The sequence below is a fragment of the Lathamus discolor genome, chromosome 4, assembly GCF_037157495.1.
Source record: "Lathamus discolor isolate bLatDis1 chromosome 4, bLatDis1.hap1, whole genome shotgun sequence".
Lineage (NCBI taxonomy): Eukaryota > Metazoa > Chordata > Aves > Psittaciformes > Psittacidae > Lathamus > Lathamus discolor.
In genome coordinates, this window is record NC_088887.1 from 9,355,430 (window position 1) to 9,369,453 (window position 14,024).

At 47.8% G+C, this 14,024-nt stretch overlaps 1 protein-coding gene across 1 annotated transcript in view; it reads left to right on the forward strand.

Moving 5' to 3' along the window:
• CASQ2 (calsequestrin 2) overlaps positions 1-13,096 on the forward strand; it is a 31,356-nt gene extending 18,260 nt beyond the window's left edge. Inside the window, exons 7-11 of the mRNA XM_065676325.1 lie at positions 3,904-3,949; positions 6,729-6,783; positions 7,464-7,564; positions 7,879-7,953; positions 11,037-13,096. Of these exons, the coding sequence (XP_065532397.1) occupies positions 3,904-3,949; positions 6,729-6,783; positions 7,464-7,564; positions 7,879-7,953; positions 11,037-11,246 (487 nt within the window). The 3' untranslated portion in view covers positions 11,247-13,096. The remainder of the gene's footprint in view (positions 1-3,903; positions 3,950-6,728; positions 6,784-7,463; positions 7,565-7,878; positions 7,954-11,036) is intronic.
• The last annotated feature ends 928 nt before the right edge of the window (positions 13,097-14,024 follow it).

The following is a 14,024-nucleotide window of genomic DNA, read 5'->3' on the forward strand; positions in this document are numbered from 1 at the left end:
ATGACAACCACGTTTTTGTGACTTGCTGACCCAGGTTTGAGATTTTTGGCTGATCTTTTCCCACTCTGAGGTGCAAGTATCGGTGCTGCAATCAGAGCCCACTACCGTGGGGCTGTGACAACAGAACTTCCCTCCTCCTCCCCCAAAGAGCAGGGAGGATTGCAGGCACCGCAGAGTGGAAACCTTGCCCTACGTGCCCATGCTTTTAATTTAGGTCTGTTCCCTCCTTCCCCAAAACAGCATCACTAATGGGTATATCATATCTGGCGTGAGGAGATGGATGTATGTCCATAGGCAGGCTCCAAGCTCAGGTCAAGCTTGGAGGAACCAAGATTGACTAAGAGGTTCCTGCTGACCTCAGGCGTGGAGGGGAAACCACTGCTGTTATGGCAGTGTTGGGCCTCATGTGGCAACAGTGCTGAGCACCTACAGCGTTTGATCAGCTCAGCAGGAGCTGTGGATGCTCTGTGCTTTTTGCAACCAGGTTTATTGCACAGTTGTTTAGGGACTCAGTCAAATGGCTCTCTCTGAAGGTGACCTGCACCTCTCTTCTCACATTAAGGCAGAGAGCATTAAGTAGTGTTTCCAGCAGTTGAGAAACTGGATGATCCCGATCCTTTACTATTTGCTATCAGGATCCTCATCCTGATCCTTTGTGAAAGCACAGGGTTGAATATGAGAGCACAATTATCCATGAGGTGCTGTATTTTTAGACCCTTAGAAATGCAGCACAAGGTAATCACAGAGCGATTTGCTGCTCCTGCATCTGCATTTCAGACCTTTAGGAGACCAGAAAAGAAAAGCAGGACCATCAATACAGTTGGGGGACCCTAAAATCAGGCTGAGCTGGAGGTTTGTGTTCACACACTGAGGGTTTACAGACAAAAAGATCATCTCCGGAATTCCCAAGTCACCAGACTTGGAAACAGATCTCTGCTTTTTCTGACATATGGAGTCCTCTATCTCCCATGTATTTGCAGATCACTTTATTGATCTCCCGGACCTCCTGACCTCAGTCTTTCCCATCTTTTTCTCTCAAGCTCTTTCTGTCAAGCAGCAGCATCAGGAGGTGTCAAACACAGCTAAATGCCTAACAAGGCAAGCCCTCCACCAGCACAAAACTGCAGTGGAAACCCCCAAAGATCTTATATATTTCAAGATGCTCTGGGGTGCTTGGTAGGAGTGAGAGGATGGGCCACGTACTTTGCAAGTGCCAAGGCTCAGAAGGGAATTAAAAGGTGTTTCATGAAATCAGATGCCTGAAATCCCAAACTTTGGACCAAGGTGGTGGCATGGCAGGGGAAAAACCCTGAGCTGACAGTGATATGTTCACAGCAGTTAATGCTGAGTCTCACAGAGAATACAATAGGATGCAATATAATACAATAGACTAGAATACACTAGACTCTAGACTGGGATAGGACCGAACAGAATAGGATAAGATAGGCTGCACTAATACCAACTACATAGTAGTTCCTCTGCCTGCAGTAAGAGGTCTCTGGGTTAATGCCTGTTTAACATGCAGTAATGCTGGGGTTAGAAGCCCATCCCAACCTCGACCATGTTTTCTGTAATTGTGATATAGCAACATGGGGGCTGAATTCTGCTCCCTCTTGACCCACCTAAACCCCACTTCATACAGCACAGGCAAGTAACCAGAGTAAATCTGGAGTATCTCTATAGCAACCATACCCTTGAGTGTGATCAAATCCTCCTGACCGAGTTTCCTTTCTCCAAGAGCCACCCCCAGAGGACGGATAGGGAAAGCGTCTTGAAAGCCAGGTACTTGTAGGGGTACGTAATGTACATACACCTGATAGAATCTCTAGTTTCAGACGATCAGCAATGAGGAGATTTGCTGGGTCAAAAATTGTATCCCTCATCTTCTGCTTAGTAACTATTCTTCCATTTCTATAGGCGTTTTTACCCCCGTTCTATTTTGGTGCCGAAAGCAGCCAGTTTGGCAATTGACTTACGCATTGTATCAAAAGAACACTTTTGTTCAGTTTATACTTGCTACTTAAAAACTTCACTGGCACCTCCAAGCTCTTGTGTTGTGAGGACCAATGACTATTCTGTTTTGCATCTGCAGTTTTTACCATCCCAACTTTTTTAACCCCCCCCCCCCCCAGTCACCTCTTTCATAAGATAAAGGGTTCTTATCGACTTAATCTCACGCACACAGAGGTCACTCCATACCTGCATTCACCACTGCCACGTTTCTATGTCCCTTTTTCCGTTGTTCCATATAATTTCTCTGATGGGATGACCAGAGCCACACCTACACTCTCTGTGGATTTGCATAGTAGAGCTGCCTATTGCTTAATGGTATGATGTAGTTTACTCCTCAGTCATTTCCCAACTGCTTGTAACCTTCTTTTTACCTTTGGAGCAGATGATTTCTCAATTTGGGACACTTGGGCCCTTCTCCTGAAGACAATAATTAATTAGAACTCATTTAGAACCTATTGTTGCACCTGTACAATCAGGGTTGGTTTTTCTACAAGTGCACTGCTTGCTGTATGTCCATCTGTCATGCAGCCTCTCAACTCTGTATCTCCTCATAGTTAGACCTGTGTTGATTGTCAAAGAATTGGATCTGATAAGCAACCACTGCTATATTCTTATTCACATTGTTTTCAGGTTATGTGAGAAGATGTTATGCATATGATCATGCCAAATCATATGCTTTGCTATGAATCTTAATTCCCTTTGTCTTGAAAATTGACCGTTTAACTCAACCTTCATCTTCCAATGTCATTAATCCACAGGAGGACCCCTCCTCTGATCTAACTGCAGCTCGGTTTCTGAGTAAGGGACCTTCACCAATGGTCCTCTTAAGGCAGCTGACTGCACTGACCTTCACCCACTCATTGACTTGCTCTGGCAACTCTAGCAGACCCATGGCCATGACTTAAAGGCCACATGCATCTCTAGTGCTGCTGTGTCATATTCCTTCAAATGTCTGTTAACTCTACTTTTGCTGGTGGCATTGTGCCCATAAGGGAATTGCTCTTCCAGATTTGTGGCCCCTCAGATCCTTCAGGAACCTCTAAAACAATGCTCCCTGTTTCCATTGCCCTTGTACTGAAGCAAACTGAAGCAAGAGGTTACACATCTCACTGATGCCAACGTGCTGCTACTCTCTTTACCAATCTGTTCTAGGACCACATTCATCAATACTTCTCTCTGCAACAGCTTCTGGGGCTGGTCAACTAGAGAGGCCTGCTCTGCTGGGGAACCTGCCTGAACACCTCACGCTACAGTGAGCAGAGGTGTGGGGGACTGCTTGTGCTTGTCTGCTATGGCCTTGTGTTCCTTGGGTGCCTCTTTAACACCTCAGTCACCCCTCAGCCTGCCAGGCTCTCTGACAGGCTTCCTGCTATGTATGTGTATGTAAAGGTTTACTATTCAATTAGGATCTAACTTCTCTTCCCAGAGGTTATTCTGTCTTCTTTGCTTCAGAAGGGTTTGGAAAGCTTTCTGTGGTGGAATTACACTGGGGTAAAACCAGAAGAAAAGGGGAACTCATTAGGAATGTCCCGGGGACTGCAAGACAAATGTGAATGGTTCCCCTCATGCTCTCAGCATGGACAGAACAATCTGCCATGTGTGGGACTAATTCACCAGCACATACCAGTACAGAGAAGGGTCTCATCTTCTCAAGCACAAACAGCGGCTGCAGTGACTCCAGAAAGGGCAAGGGCAGGGTTTTATCACCATAAATAAAAGCATAAGTTGACCTACCGTGCCCCCTTTGCTTTCATTCAAAATGCAGTGGCTGACAACACTGACTCCAGCCATCAACCAAACATGCCTCAGTGACCTTCTCCATGACACCCTCAGCATCACGTGTGATGGTGCTGGACGTGTCCTCAAAGAGCGTTTCTGTCTTCCTTTCAGGGCCACCTTGCGGAAGCTGCGCCCAGAGGACATGTTTGAGACATGGGTAAGCACACGCAGCGGGAAGCCTTGTGTCCTCTGACAGCTTCCAACAAGAAACCGCTGTTGAAGAGCTCCAGTCTCTGGCTGGACACAACATTATCTTTCTTTCCCTGTGAGCAAAGCTGCTTTGCCTGCTTTGGGAAGAAGGGAAAGCGCTGGCTGTGAAGCCCGGGTCTCACTGCTGCTTTGCTTAGCAGCAGTGGACATCTGAGCTCGGTGCTGTTTGCTCCACAGGTGGGACAGGGAAAACTAACCAAGTGTGCCAAGTCTTGCTGCTTTAATGGCTGTGACATAGCTATGGAGAGCATCCTTCCCAAGGATGATCCATCTCATCTAATAGGCATCACTGCTGGTGGTGGGATGGTTTCAGTGGCCTGCTCACTGTTATCAGCCATTGGAACAGGCTGCCCAAGGCATTGCTGGAGTCACCGTCCCTGGAAGTGTTCACATACCGTGCAAATGAGGCCCTCAATGACATGGGTTAGTGGTAGCCTTGGCAGTACTGGGGAATGGTTGGACTTGATGGTCTTAAAGGTCTTTTCCAAGTGAGCTGATGCTATGATTCTATGATTGCATTGAACAGATGATTCATGGAAATTGTACCAGAGCAATGGTACAACTCAAAATGCAAGCGAGGGCAGGCAGTTCAGTTAATTATAGAGATTACAGAGCAAACTGTGTATTGATTGTGCTTCTCACAGTGTGAGCAAGCTGCAAGTAAGAGATTGTGAAGAACTAAGCAGCAGTTTGGCACCAGTAACACACAGAGGACTCTCCTGGTCTGCAAGGGTGGGAAACAGTGGATGGGTGAAAACGAAAGAAAAATCATGTTTAATAAATGATCCCTTTGCTGCGGATGAGCACGATGTTAATGGCCAGTCAGGGCCCTTTGAATGGCAGCTGAATGCTGAAAAGCAAAGCTGGAGGGGTGCTTTACAGACGCTAAGGAAGATGCAATCATTCCTCCAAAAAGCTCATCACATTTATAACAGCATCCAGTTGCCTTGTTGCTTGGCTGTGGAACAGGAACTGCTGAGGGATTCCAAAGCAACAGAAACCTTGGGAGTCTTTAATACAAGAAGACGAGAGGTAATAACACTGAAGCAGGAGTTACGAGTCACTTGGGCATGAGAGCTTTTCATTTGGTTTGGAAATACAGATTATGTATAGATGATGGCTTCCCACATCCACTGAGGTCCCTCCAAGTTTCCTCATGGGGCTGCAGTGGGAACCAGCTTTCACAAGGAGTGGTTTTGCTTTCATACTGAACCTTAGGGAAAGCAGGAATTGTCAGTGGTGGGATGTTTGCTTTACTAGCAGCCTGGGAATACAGAGCTTGTCTCTACTATGAGCAGGGGGCTTGTACCTCCAGGAGACAATGGGCTGGATTTTGATCTCGCTGCAAGTTCAAAACATCATCAGTGCCTTCACTGGAGTTACCCTTGTTTTGTTTACTGCCTTGGAGGTCAGAATACAGCTACATTATATAGCTATATAAATAATTATATATCACACATATATGTATAGTCTATTTTTCTGTCTGACAATGGAGAAAAAAACAACAGTGTAGATTTTTCCAGCTGCAAGTGGTCTGAATCCCAAGTAGATCTGCCTGGAATGCCCCAATGAAAATGTATTCCCTGGAGACACCAACAAAGGCCCAGCATCCGCTATTGTTTTTAAAGATAATGTTTTCCACTTAATCTTTCAGGGTGTTTTTTGGGGGGGGGTTTCCTTTCAGGTTTTGATGGTGGCTTTGTCACCTCTGAGCTCAGAAGGGAAAAGGAATTAGCATTTAGATGGGAATATTTTCTTGCATTAAAACCATTTGAAATGGAAACTGGGACTGGCAGCGGGTGAGGAAGGCGAAGCTGATCTGTGGGATAATTCAGAGATGACATTCATAGCAGGCAGATGATGAACCAGCCAGTAGATCCATTGGCCTTTGCCAATATCATTACTCACTACTTACATGTCTCATGCAGAAAAGCAGTTCACCAGCCCATTATTTCTGAACCTCCACACACTGGAGCCCTGAATTCCCCTTGCTGGTCATGGAAACCCTCACCTAAAGCAGAGACAATTCACCTCCCAAAAGGGGCCAAACTGAGCCACCTCAGCTCTCACACTGTGAAGAAACCTCCTTAGCTGGCACTGAAGGAGCACATTTGGGAGTTGAGAGTGGTGACAGATATTTCAGGTTGGATATAAGGCAGAAGTTCTTTTCTGTGAGCACAGTGAGGCACTGGCACAGGTTGCCCAAAGAAGTGGTGAATGCTCCATCCCTGGCAGTGTTCAAGGCCAGGCTGGACACAGCCTTGGGTGTCATGGTGAGGCATCCTTGCCCATGGCAGGGGGTTGGAACTGGATGATCTTTAAGGTCCTTTCCAACCCAAACCATTCTGTGATTCTATGATTCTAAGATTTTTTTTCTCTGCAAACCATTCCCTGAAAGCTGCAAACTTGTGAGGGTAGTTGGCCTCAGGCATGGAGGGTGAGCTCTTCCATGCTAGAGAGCTCTTGACCTCCTCCGCAGGCAAGCTTTTCCCCACACCACCCCGCGCTGCTCCGTTGTGTTTGCCATCGTGGTGCCCACCTCATTTGTGGCTAAAGGGTTTCAGCAACACTGCCCAAACTACCTGCTTTAGAACCTAATACCTCCACAACTCAGCCTGACCTCCATGTCTTGCAATCATCCTGTTCTCTTGAAGGCAGCCCACCACTTCTCTGTTGGACTCTGTCCTCCCTCCCTGGCCCATCAGTAATAGTTCTGTTGTTTCCAGGAGGATGACATGGAGGGAATTCACATCGTGGCCTTCGCAGAAGAAGACGACCCAGGTAGGAGGCTTTTTTCCTCCTTGTGTCACTCTCCATCACTCAAAAAGTGCAGTTTCCTGTGCTTTGTTTGCATTGTGAAGCTCAGTGCCCAGGCTGGGATAGGGAGCTGGGATGCTTCTGGGTTTCTACACTAGTGGGTGTGCTAGCCAGGATTCAAGTTCTGGATATAAATGAATGGCTGGCTGCAAAAGAAAAGTCATCCCCTCCACCTTAGCACCAGGATTTGTCCTAACTCTGTTCCCATCTTGCTGTGTGGCTCCAGGAAAGCGCTGCTGGCTGGGTTTGTGATGGGCATGTGGGAAACCCATGGGCATCAGCTCCTGGAAAGTCGTAGCATCGGTGCTTCTCATGCATCAGTGTGCCAAAAAGCTTTGGCCTCTTGGGGGCTCAGTTGCTCCCTTGCCACAAGAAAACAGCGGCATCGTTCCACTCTGCAGAAGGGTTATGAGATTTAATTCGTGTGTAACTAATTTCAATACCCGGGGAGGATGCTCAACATTAAAAGCCTTATTATCAGAAGAAAGGGCTGGGAGACAGCGTTTTAATGAGCTCTATGAGCAGCCCTCTGTGCACAGAGGGGAGAGGGAAGTTGAAACCCCCTCAGAGCAAAAAGTGCCTGCCTGTTTGTAGGAGAGAGCTGCAGCACTTCATGTACTGCAGCTCAAACTTCATCGTTTCAGATGGGTTTGAGTTCCTGGAAGTCCTGAAGCAGGTTGCCAGGGACAACACCGAAAATCCCGACCTGAGCATTGTCTGGATTGACCCCGACGACTTCCCTCTGGTGAGTGGCAGGGGCTCCTTGCCTTTCCTGTTTTAACTCATGGATGGGGGTGTGGTGGTGGTGTGTGCATGAGCACAGGGATTTCCCCAGGGTATTTGGAATAGGGAAGAACCGGGCAATGGGTGATCCCTGAGAGCTGCTTGCTCAGGTCTGCCCCCAATGAAGGAGGTGTCCTGGGAACATCTCCAGAACCGGCACTTTCCTTTGCCATGTGTGGCAGCTCACTTGTGTTCAGCCTCTTCCGGGGGCATTAATGCAAGAGGCATTTGTTAATCCAGACACCCTTGTCTGAGCTTTGTTCCTCACTCCTGCAGCTCATCACCTACTGGGAGAAGACCTTCAAGATTGACCTGTTCAAGCCACAGATTGGGGTGGTGAACGTCACAGACGTGAGTAGCATGTGCCCAGGAAATCCAGCGATCCCAAGATGAGGGTGCTAGAAAGGACAGGATTTGAAGTCTGCTGGAATCAGTGGGATTTTTGCTGCTAAGTGCAGGCAGAGCACACTTTTTCCCCAGGGAAAAAGCGTGAAGACCTCACCATGCCCATGTGCAGCATTCATAACACCTCTGACATCGAGCTCCAGAGCTTCAGTCTGACTGAACCTGGGTGGGTTTGTGGAGGAAAAGTGTACATGTAGGGGGGAAAGCAAGTTGTGATTAGGGGAGAAGAGTAGCAAAAAGAGGGTGTTTTTGTAGCAGAAGCAGAACAGCACAGCTTGAATGTAGGAGGGAAAGATGGTCCCAAACAGATGACAGGGAGAAACTGCATAGCTTGAAAAAAAACCCCTAAATAAATACACAGCTTTAATAAGAGTATGACATAAACTGGTAACAGAGGGATCCTGCTGCGGCAAAGGGGATACACTGGGATTCACCCTCCTCAGCCACTGCCATGCAGGGGTTTGGATGGGAAGAGAGGATATGTCTGCCCCACACCTCATGGCAGTGAATGGTTTCCACACCATCCCGCAGCCCTGCTGGCTTATTCCCTAGGTTTATTTTTGATGGTGAAGTGCTGTGTGTTTTAATCTCTTTTAAATGGACCCGTGTGGGTGTGAGTGTCTCTGGAAGCATAAATCACTGCTGAAGTGGTTGTAATTTGGTGCTTGACTTCGTGTCTGAAGTTTCAACTGCATGGGAAACCGACGTTTCATTAGGAGAGAGCAGGGAGGGACCCGGGGCTGGGGCTGGGTGCTGGTCATGACCTCACCAGCGACCTTGTTCCTGGCTCTTCTGAGCTCTCTCCTGTAGCTTCCCAGGGAAAGAGGGGCAGCAAGGGTGTACTGTACGATTGTGCCTCCTGTAACAGCACACGCTGCAAGATGGGGGACATGGTAGGGAAAGCAAAGCACTGGTGTGATGCAGAAAGCGGATGTACACCTACAGAGTGAGTACCCAGTGGGTGAAGGCTTGTTGGAAACTTATGAAGGGAGAGATAAAAGGCAAAAAAGGCCTGGATAATGTCTGAAACCTAAGATCATGGGAGAAATGAACAGACAAGACAGAAACAGAGCTCACGTATTCCAGTCTTTTCCTCTTATTACTAGTCCACTGTATCTCCCTGCATTATGTTTACGGCAGCTCTCCATGTTTAAGTCATGTCACAGCTCCATTGAAGACATTCATGAAAGTAGGATTGTCAGTGGCAGAACTCTATAGAAAGCGGTATTAGGCAGGAACATATGCCGTATTATCCAGCAGTCACTCAGAGACCTGTAAAAACTGGTGCGTTAGCTTTGATACAGTCAATGTTTCAGGTGGCTGATTATATTATTTGCATTTTTTCTTTAATTCCTCTTAAGCCTGTTTTCTATTCCTCAAGAGAGAGATTGAAGAAAGTTCTGGGTTGGAGGGTGCTATCTAAACCAAACACTGAGCTCACTTCGTGATTTCGGTGTTACATCACCGCATTCAGCCAAGTTACACAGGTACAAAGTGGAGCTTACACAACAGAGTAAAAATAAACACTGCTCTTGGCTTCGGTGGACATAACCCCTGCGACCCCATCACTCCTCTAAGAACCTGCCAATGCAAACACCAGAGCTCCCAGCAGTCCCCGCTGCTCTGTCACGTCGGACTGGCTCAGGATTAGGGCCGTGGTGCTCTGTACCATGCTGCTTTATGTATGCGCACAGCATCTTCTCGAGGTGCAATGGGCCCACTCCAGTTCCTATTAGTTAAAGATGTCAGGTTTTGCCTCAAGAACAGTCCTGAGGTTGAGGACAAGATCGTTTATATGAAGCAAGAGCTGCAATGTCTCTTTGTGGCTCTTTTTTATTACAGTTTTAGTGGTTTAGAAGGAAAACAAACATTGTAAGGGAGAAACAACTTTTCTTGAGCACAAATTGGTCCGGCATTTTAGCAAGCCATAAACTGAAGAGAATTGGGTACCACAGACGGGGATGCTTTTGCAGGCAGTGCAAATTGGGGGTGTATTTGCACTGGATGCATTTCCAAAAGCAGGTATTTGTCTTATGATATATGAAAAGCACTTGCTTCTGCAACATTAAATACTGACTGAGATATCCTCACAGCACCTCTGCAAAACAGGACACCGATCCTGTTTTATGGAGGGGAGACAGTGAAGGGAAAGAGGCTTACCTAGGTGTTTACCTAAGGAGCCTATAGCAAAGCAGAGAGAAAACCTTGCATTTCCAGGCCTCAGAGACCATCTAAGCTATGTTTCCTGTCCCTGGGTAGTAGCCACAAGTTAGACAGCATCTTCTTATTGAATTCCCCCTCACCATCTGTTCTACCCAGTTTATGGAAGTAATGCAGAGAGCTGGAGAGAAAGAGCAGGGGGCACCTGCATTCCAGGGCATCCGTGTTTTTCACTGCTCTTCAGCTGGAGCATGGTTGGGATGATGTGATGAAAGGCTCTTCAAAGAGAAAGAACCACCATCACATGTGGAGAGTCCTGAACAACATCCTGAGGCAAAGAGGATGTTAATAGAGGCTGGGGAGAAGGGTTGCTGCTGACAGCAGGGTGCAAAGGCTCAAAGGAAGAGATGCCAGAAGGGCTCTGGAAGGAAGCAAGGAGGGGAATGCTGTGATGTCCTGTGAACTGGGGTGATGCAGGGGGAGCTGGCATAGTTCTCTTTGTGCTCTTCTTTATGTAGACTTGGAGTCCACACATCTGGCCAGACAGGGTGAAGACAATGCATCAGGTGGACAATGCTCTTGCTGCAGGAGAGGAACAGGCAGTGAGCACATACCCAACGCAGGTCAAACAGCACCACACACTCATGTGAAACCATTGACCAGTCCCACTACCCCTAGTCAGAAGCAGCAGCACCGCAGGGGGAAGTGGTAGTCCCAGGGTGTAGGCAGAGAGACTCTATGGCTGAGCGTGACTGCAGGCTGTGGCAGAGAGGGAGCTAATGCCACCACCTCCCCTGCATCCACAGCAGCAGTGAATCTCTTGCCTGTGCCTCTGAGGGTGACTAACCCCCTGTGACCTGTCCCTGCAGGCTGACAGCATCTGGATGGACATCAGAGATGATGATGACCTGCCCACAGCAGAGGAGCTGGAGGACTGGATAGAAGATGTGCTTTCTGGGAAGATAAATACCGAAGATGACGATGACGATGATGATGACGATGACGATGATGATGATGACGATGATGATGATGACGACGATGACGACGACGATGACGACGATGATGATGATGATGATTAACTGTGACTCTGTGCAGTTTGACTTGTGGGGGCCCAGAGCCCTCCCCCTTCGGCAGGTCCCTCCATTGGAAGGCCTGTGCTTGAGCGTCAGCAAGCACCGATGCTCTCCTTTGCCCCCTGCCCTGCTCCCCCTGCCCCTGCCTCTGCCCTTGCCGGGACCCCGCAGCCTGATTCTCAGTGGTGCTGAGCCACCAGGACTGCCCCTGCAGGCACCCAGCACCGCTGCAAATCATGCCTCCTTAGAAAGGACAATAGGAATCCACAGGGAATCTGCCCTGAGCATCCCAGGGTGGGAGAAAAGTGCCTGCCTGCTCACTGCCAGAGGCACACAGGAAGCCAAGTTGTGTTTTCCATGCTCATCGGCCCAGCACTTAACATCCAAAGACCAAATCTCACTTCAAGACACAGGGAAGGCCACTGTAAAGTTTAGTCCTTTTATTAAACACAATGCCCTTTGCAGCTTATTCTGCCAAGACCACTCAATCCTGCAGGTTCTGTAGCTGCTCACTAACACGTTAAGAGCAGCAAAAAGCTTTGGGAAAGGAGAAGGGGTTTAGGGATTCTATGTCAGTTTTCAGTGATTCCATATAGTGACAGGATATTCTTCTCTGGCAGTGCAATGCCAACCAAACACCACAGTCCCCGTCCGAACCTCTTCTTGAAAGCTCAGGCCAAAGCTAGGGTAAGTGCAGGTAGTCTGATAAGGGACATCAACTCTTGTGAGTTCCTGAATGGCTGGAAAGGCTGATCCAGGTCTGAGCCCAACCTCTTGAGGCTGAAGATCATGAGCCAAATCGTTGGCCTTAACCCAGAAGAAACACCAAAGCAGACTCCAGGCCAGTTGCAAACATCTGCAACCAGGTCTGGGCTGGGCCTACCTTCCCTTTCAGGTGAACCTCAGACAGATTGAAGGTGGTGCACATGAGATAGTGCCAGTGGAAACATTCTTGCGGGCCCACCCTGAAGCCCTCCTATTGCCCAAGACCTTCCAGCTTTGGCTGACTTTCAACCCCTAGCCTACAGAGCATCTTTTCCCATGACCAAGATGTTGGGAGGGAACGCATCCATCCAAGTGTATTAGATGCTGGATAACATGCGTTGGGCAATGAGCAGTGAAAGCTGTTTGGCTTTTACATATCCAGTTGCACAGTTACTCCCTGCTTAGAGACTCATGGTAGTTGTTCATGAGAAGCCTCTTTTGACGGCAGACTGAGGAGGAGCTCATAGTCAAGGGGGTCACTCTCAAAGCAGAGCGTCAGCAACTCCATCCTGGTGAGTGCAGCACCATCCATGTGCAGGTCACTGCAACAGCGTTAGGTCTCCCTGCTTTTCCATGCTGGTAGATTTCAGTTGTCTTAGCTTCTTAGATTTGACAGTAGTGCAATGAATGGAAAGTTTGGAGATAGTTTTATCTTTATAAATACATTTATAAATATGTTCTCCAGTTGTCCAGACTTGTTAGCATAGGTTAACACGTCTTCTCTTGCTACAGGCAAATCCCATTGTCCTGACCTTTCTTATACTGGCTTATGTCAGAGGTAAGTGATGTTATAGGGGAAATAACAGTGTGAGGGATGAGAGAAGCAGAGCTCCTTGTACAAATGCGACTCAGCCTGATGAGACACAGGGTTTACATATTATGTATTTCCTTTATCAGATGAACTGCAAAGCAATATTTTATAGATTTGTTTTCCCCTGCCTGTTGATCAGTCTCTTTGTCTCTACAGTAGCTGAAATAGATATTTTAAACTACTGGTATAACAAAGCTGAAGTACTGATATATTCCTACGTGTACTTAGCCCCTTGGTGGAAAGTGCCAGCATGAACAACACAGAAATGAGTATCTATTTACCTCTATGCATGTGAATACTGTGCTTATATGGTATATGACCGTAGGCCACATTAGCTCTTCACTGAACATCACTCAACCTGTGCTTTTAAGACACAGCGTGTTAGAAGAAGATACAGGACAGCAAAGCACTCCCAGGTCAACTATTTGCCTTTTCTTGCTTCTTTATGATGTGTGGAAAACTCAAAGAAAGTGTGCTTGGGGAGACCGTCCGTACATGAACAACCCAGCCCCATGCCAGAGGACCTGGTGGAGACTTTCAGAAGCCTGGACATGCTGAGTGCTCTCAGCCTGGAGGTGCCCTCCTCTCCTCCAATCACATCCTCCTCTCTCCTGGCCAGAGGGGTGTCCAGCATCCTCCTCTTGCTCTTTCCTTTCAGCTGCTTCCTCCAAAGGTTTGCTGGAGGACCCTGGCTCAGAGAGAGGGACTCAATGTCTCATGGATGCACATTGGTATGGAGCAAGAGCAAGAAAAAGTAGCCATTTAGGAGTCTCCCAGTCTGTGGTTAAGGGACTCAGCTGAGAAAAGTACTTGTTTATCTCTACCTTGGGGCTATTCTGAGGAGTAAAATGTTCAGTTTTACCCTGCATAAAGTAACAGTTTGCACAATCCCTGCAGCACCAGACTAGGCACTACAAAGTGCCACGAATGTCTATAAGCTCAAGAGCTGCTCTGCTGCCTTTCCCAACTGGCACTGTCTCCAGACACCCTGGCTGCCTGAATACTTCATCTATAGCTCCCACTGTGGAAGCCTGTCTGTTCTGATGTTTCCCTCTCTAGATGCTCTGAGAGGCACGGCTTACATAAGGCAGACCCTGCAAAGGGCACTACAGATGTGTTCAAGCCCACAGCTGTTTCACAGGCACATACACATTTCAATGCATCAAGCAAGAGTGCTGGGGGGGGGGGGAAGAATAATGTGGTGCTTA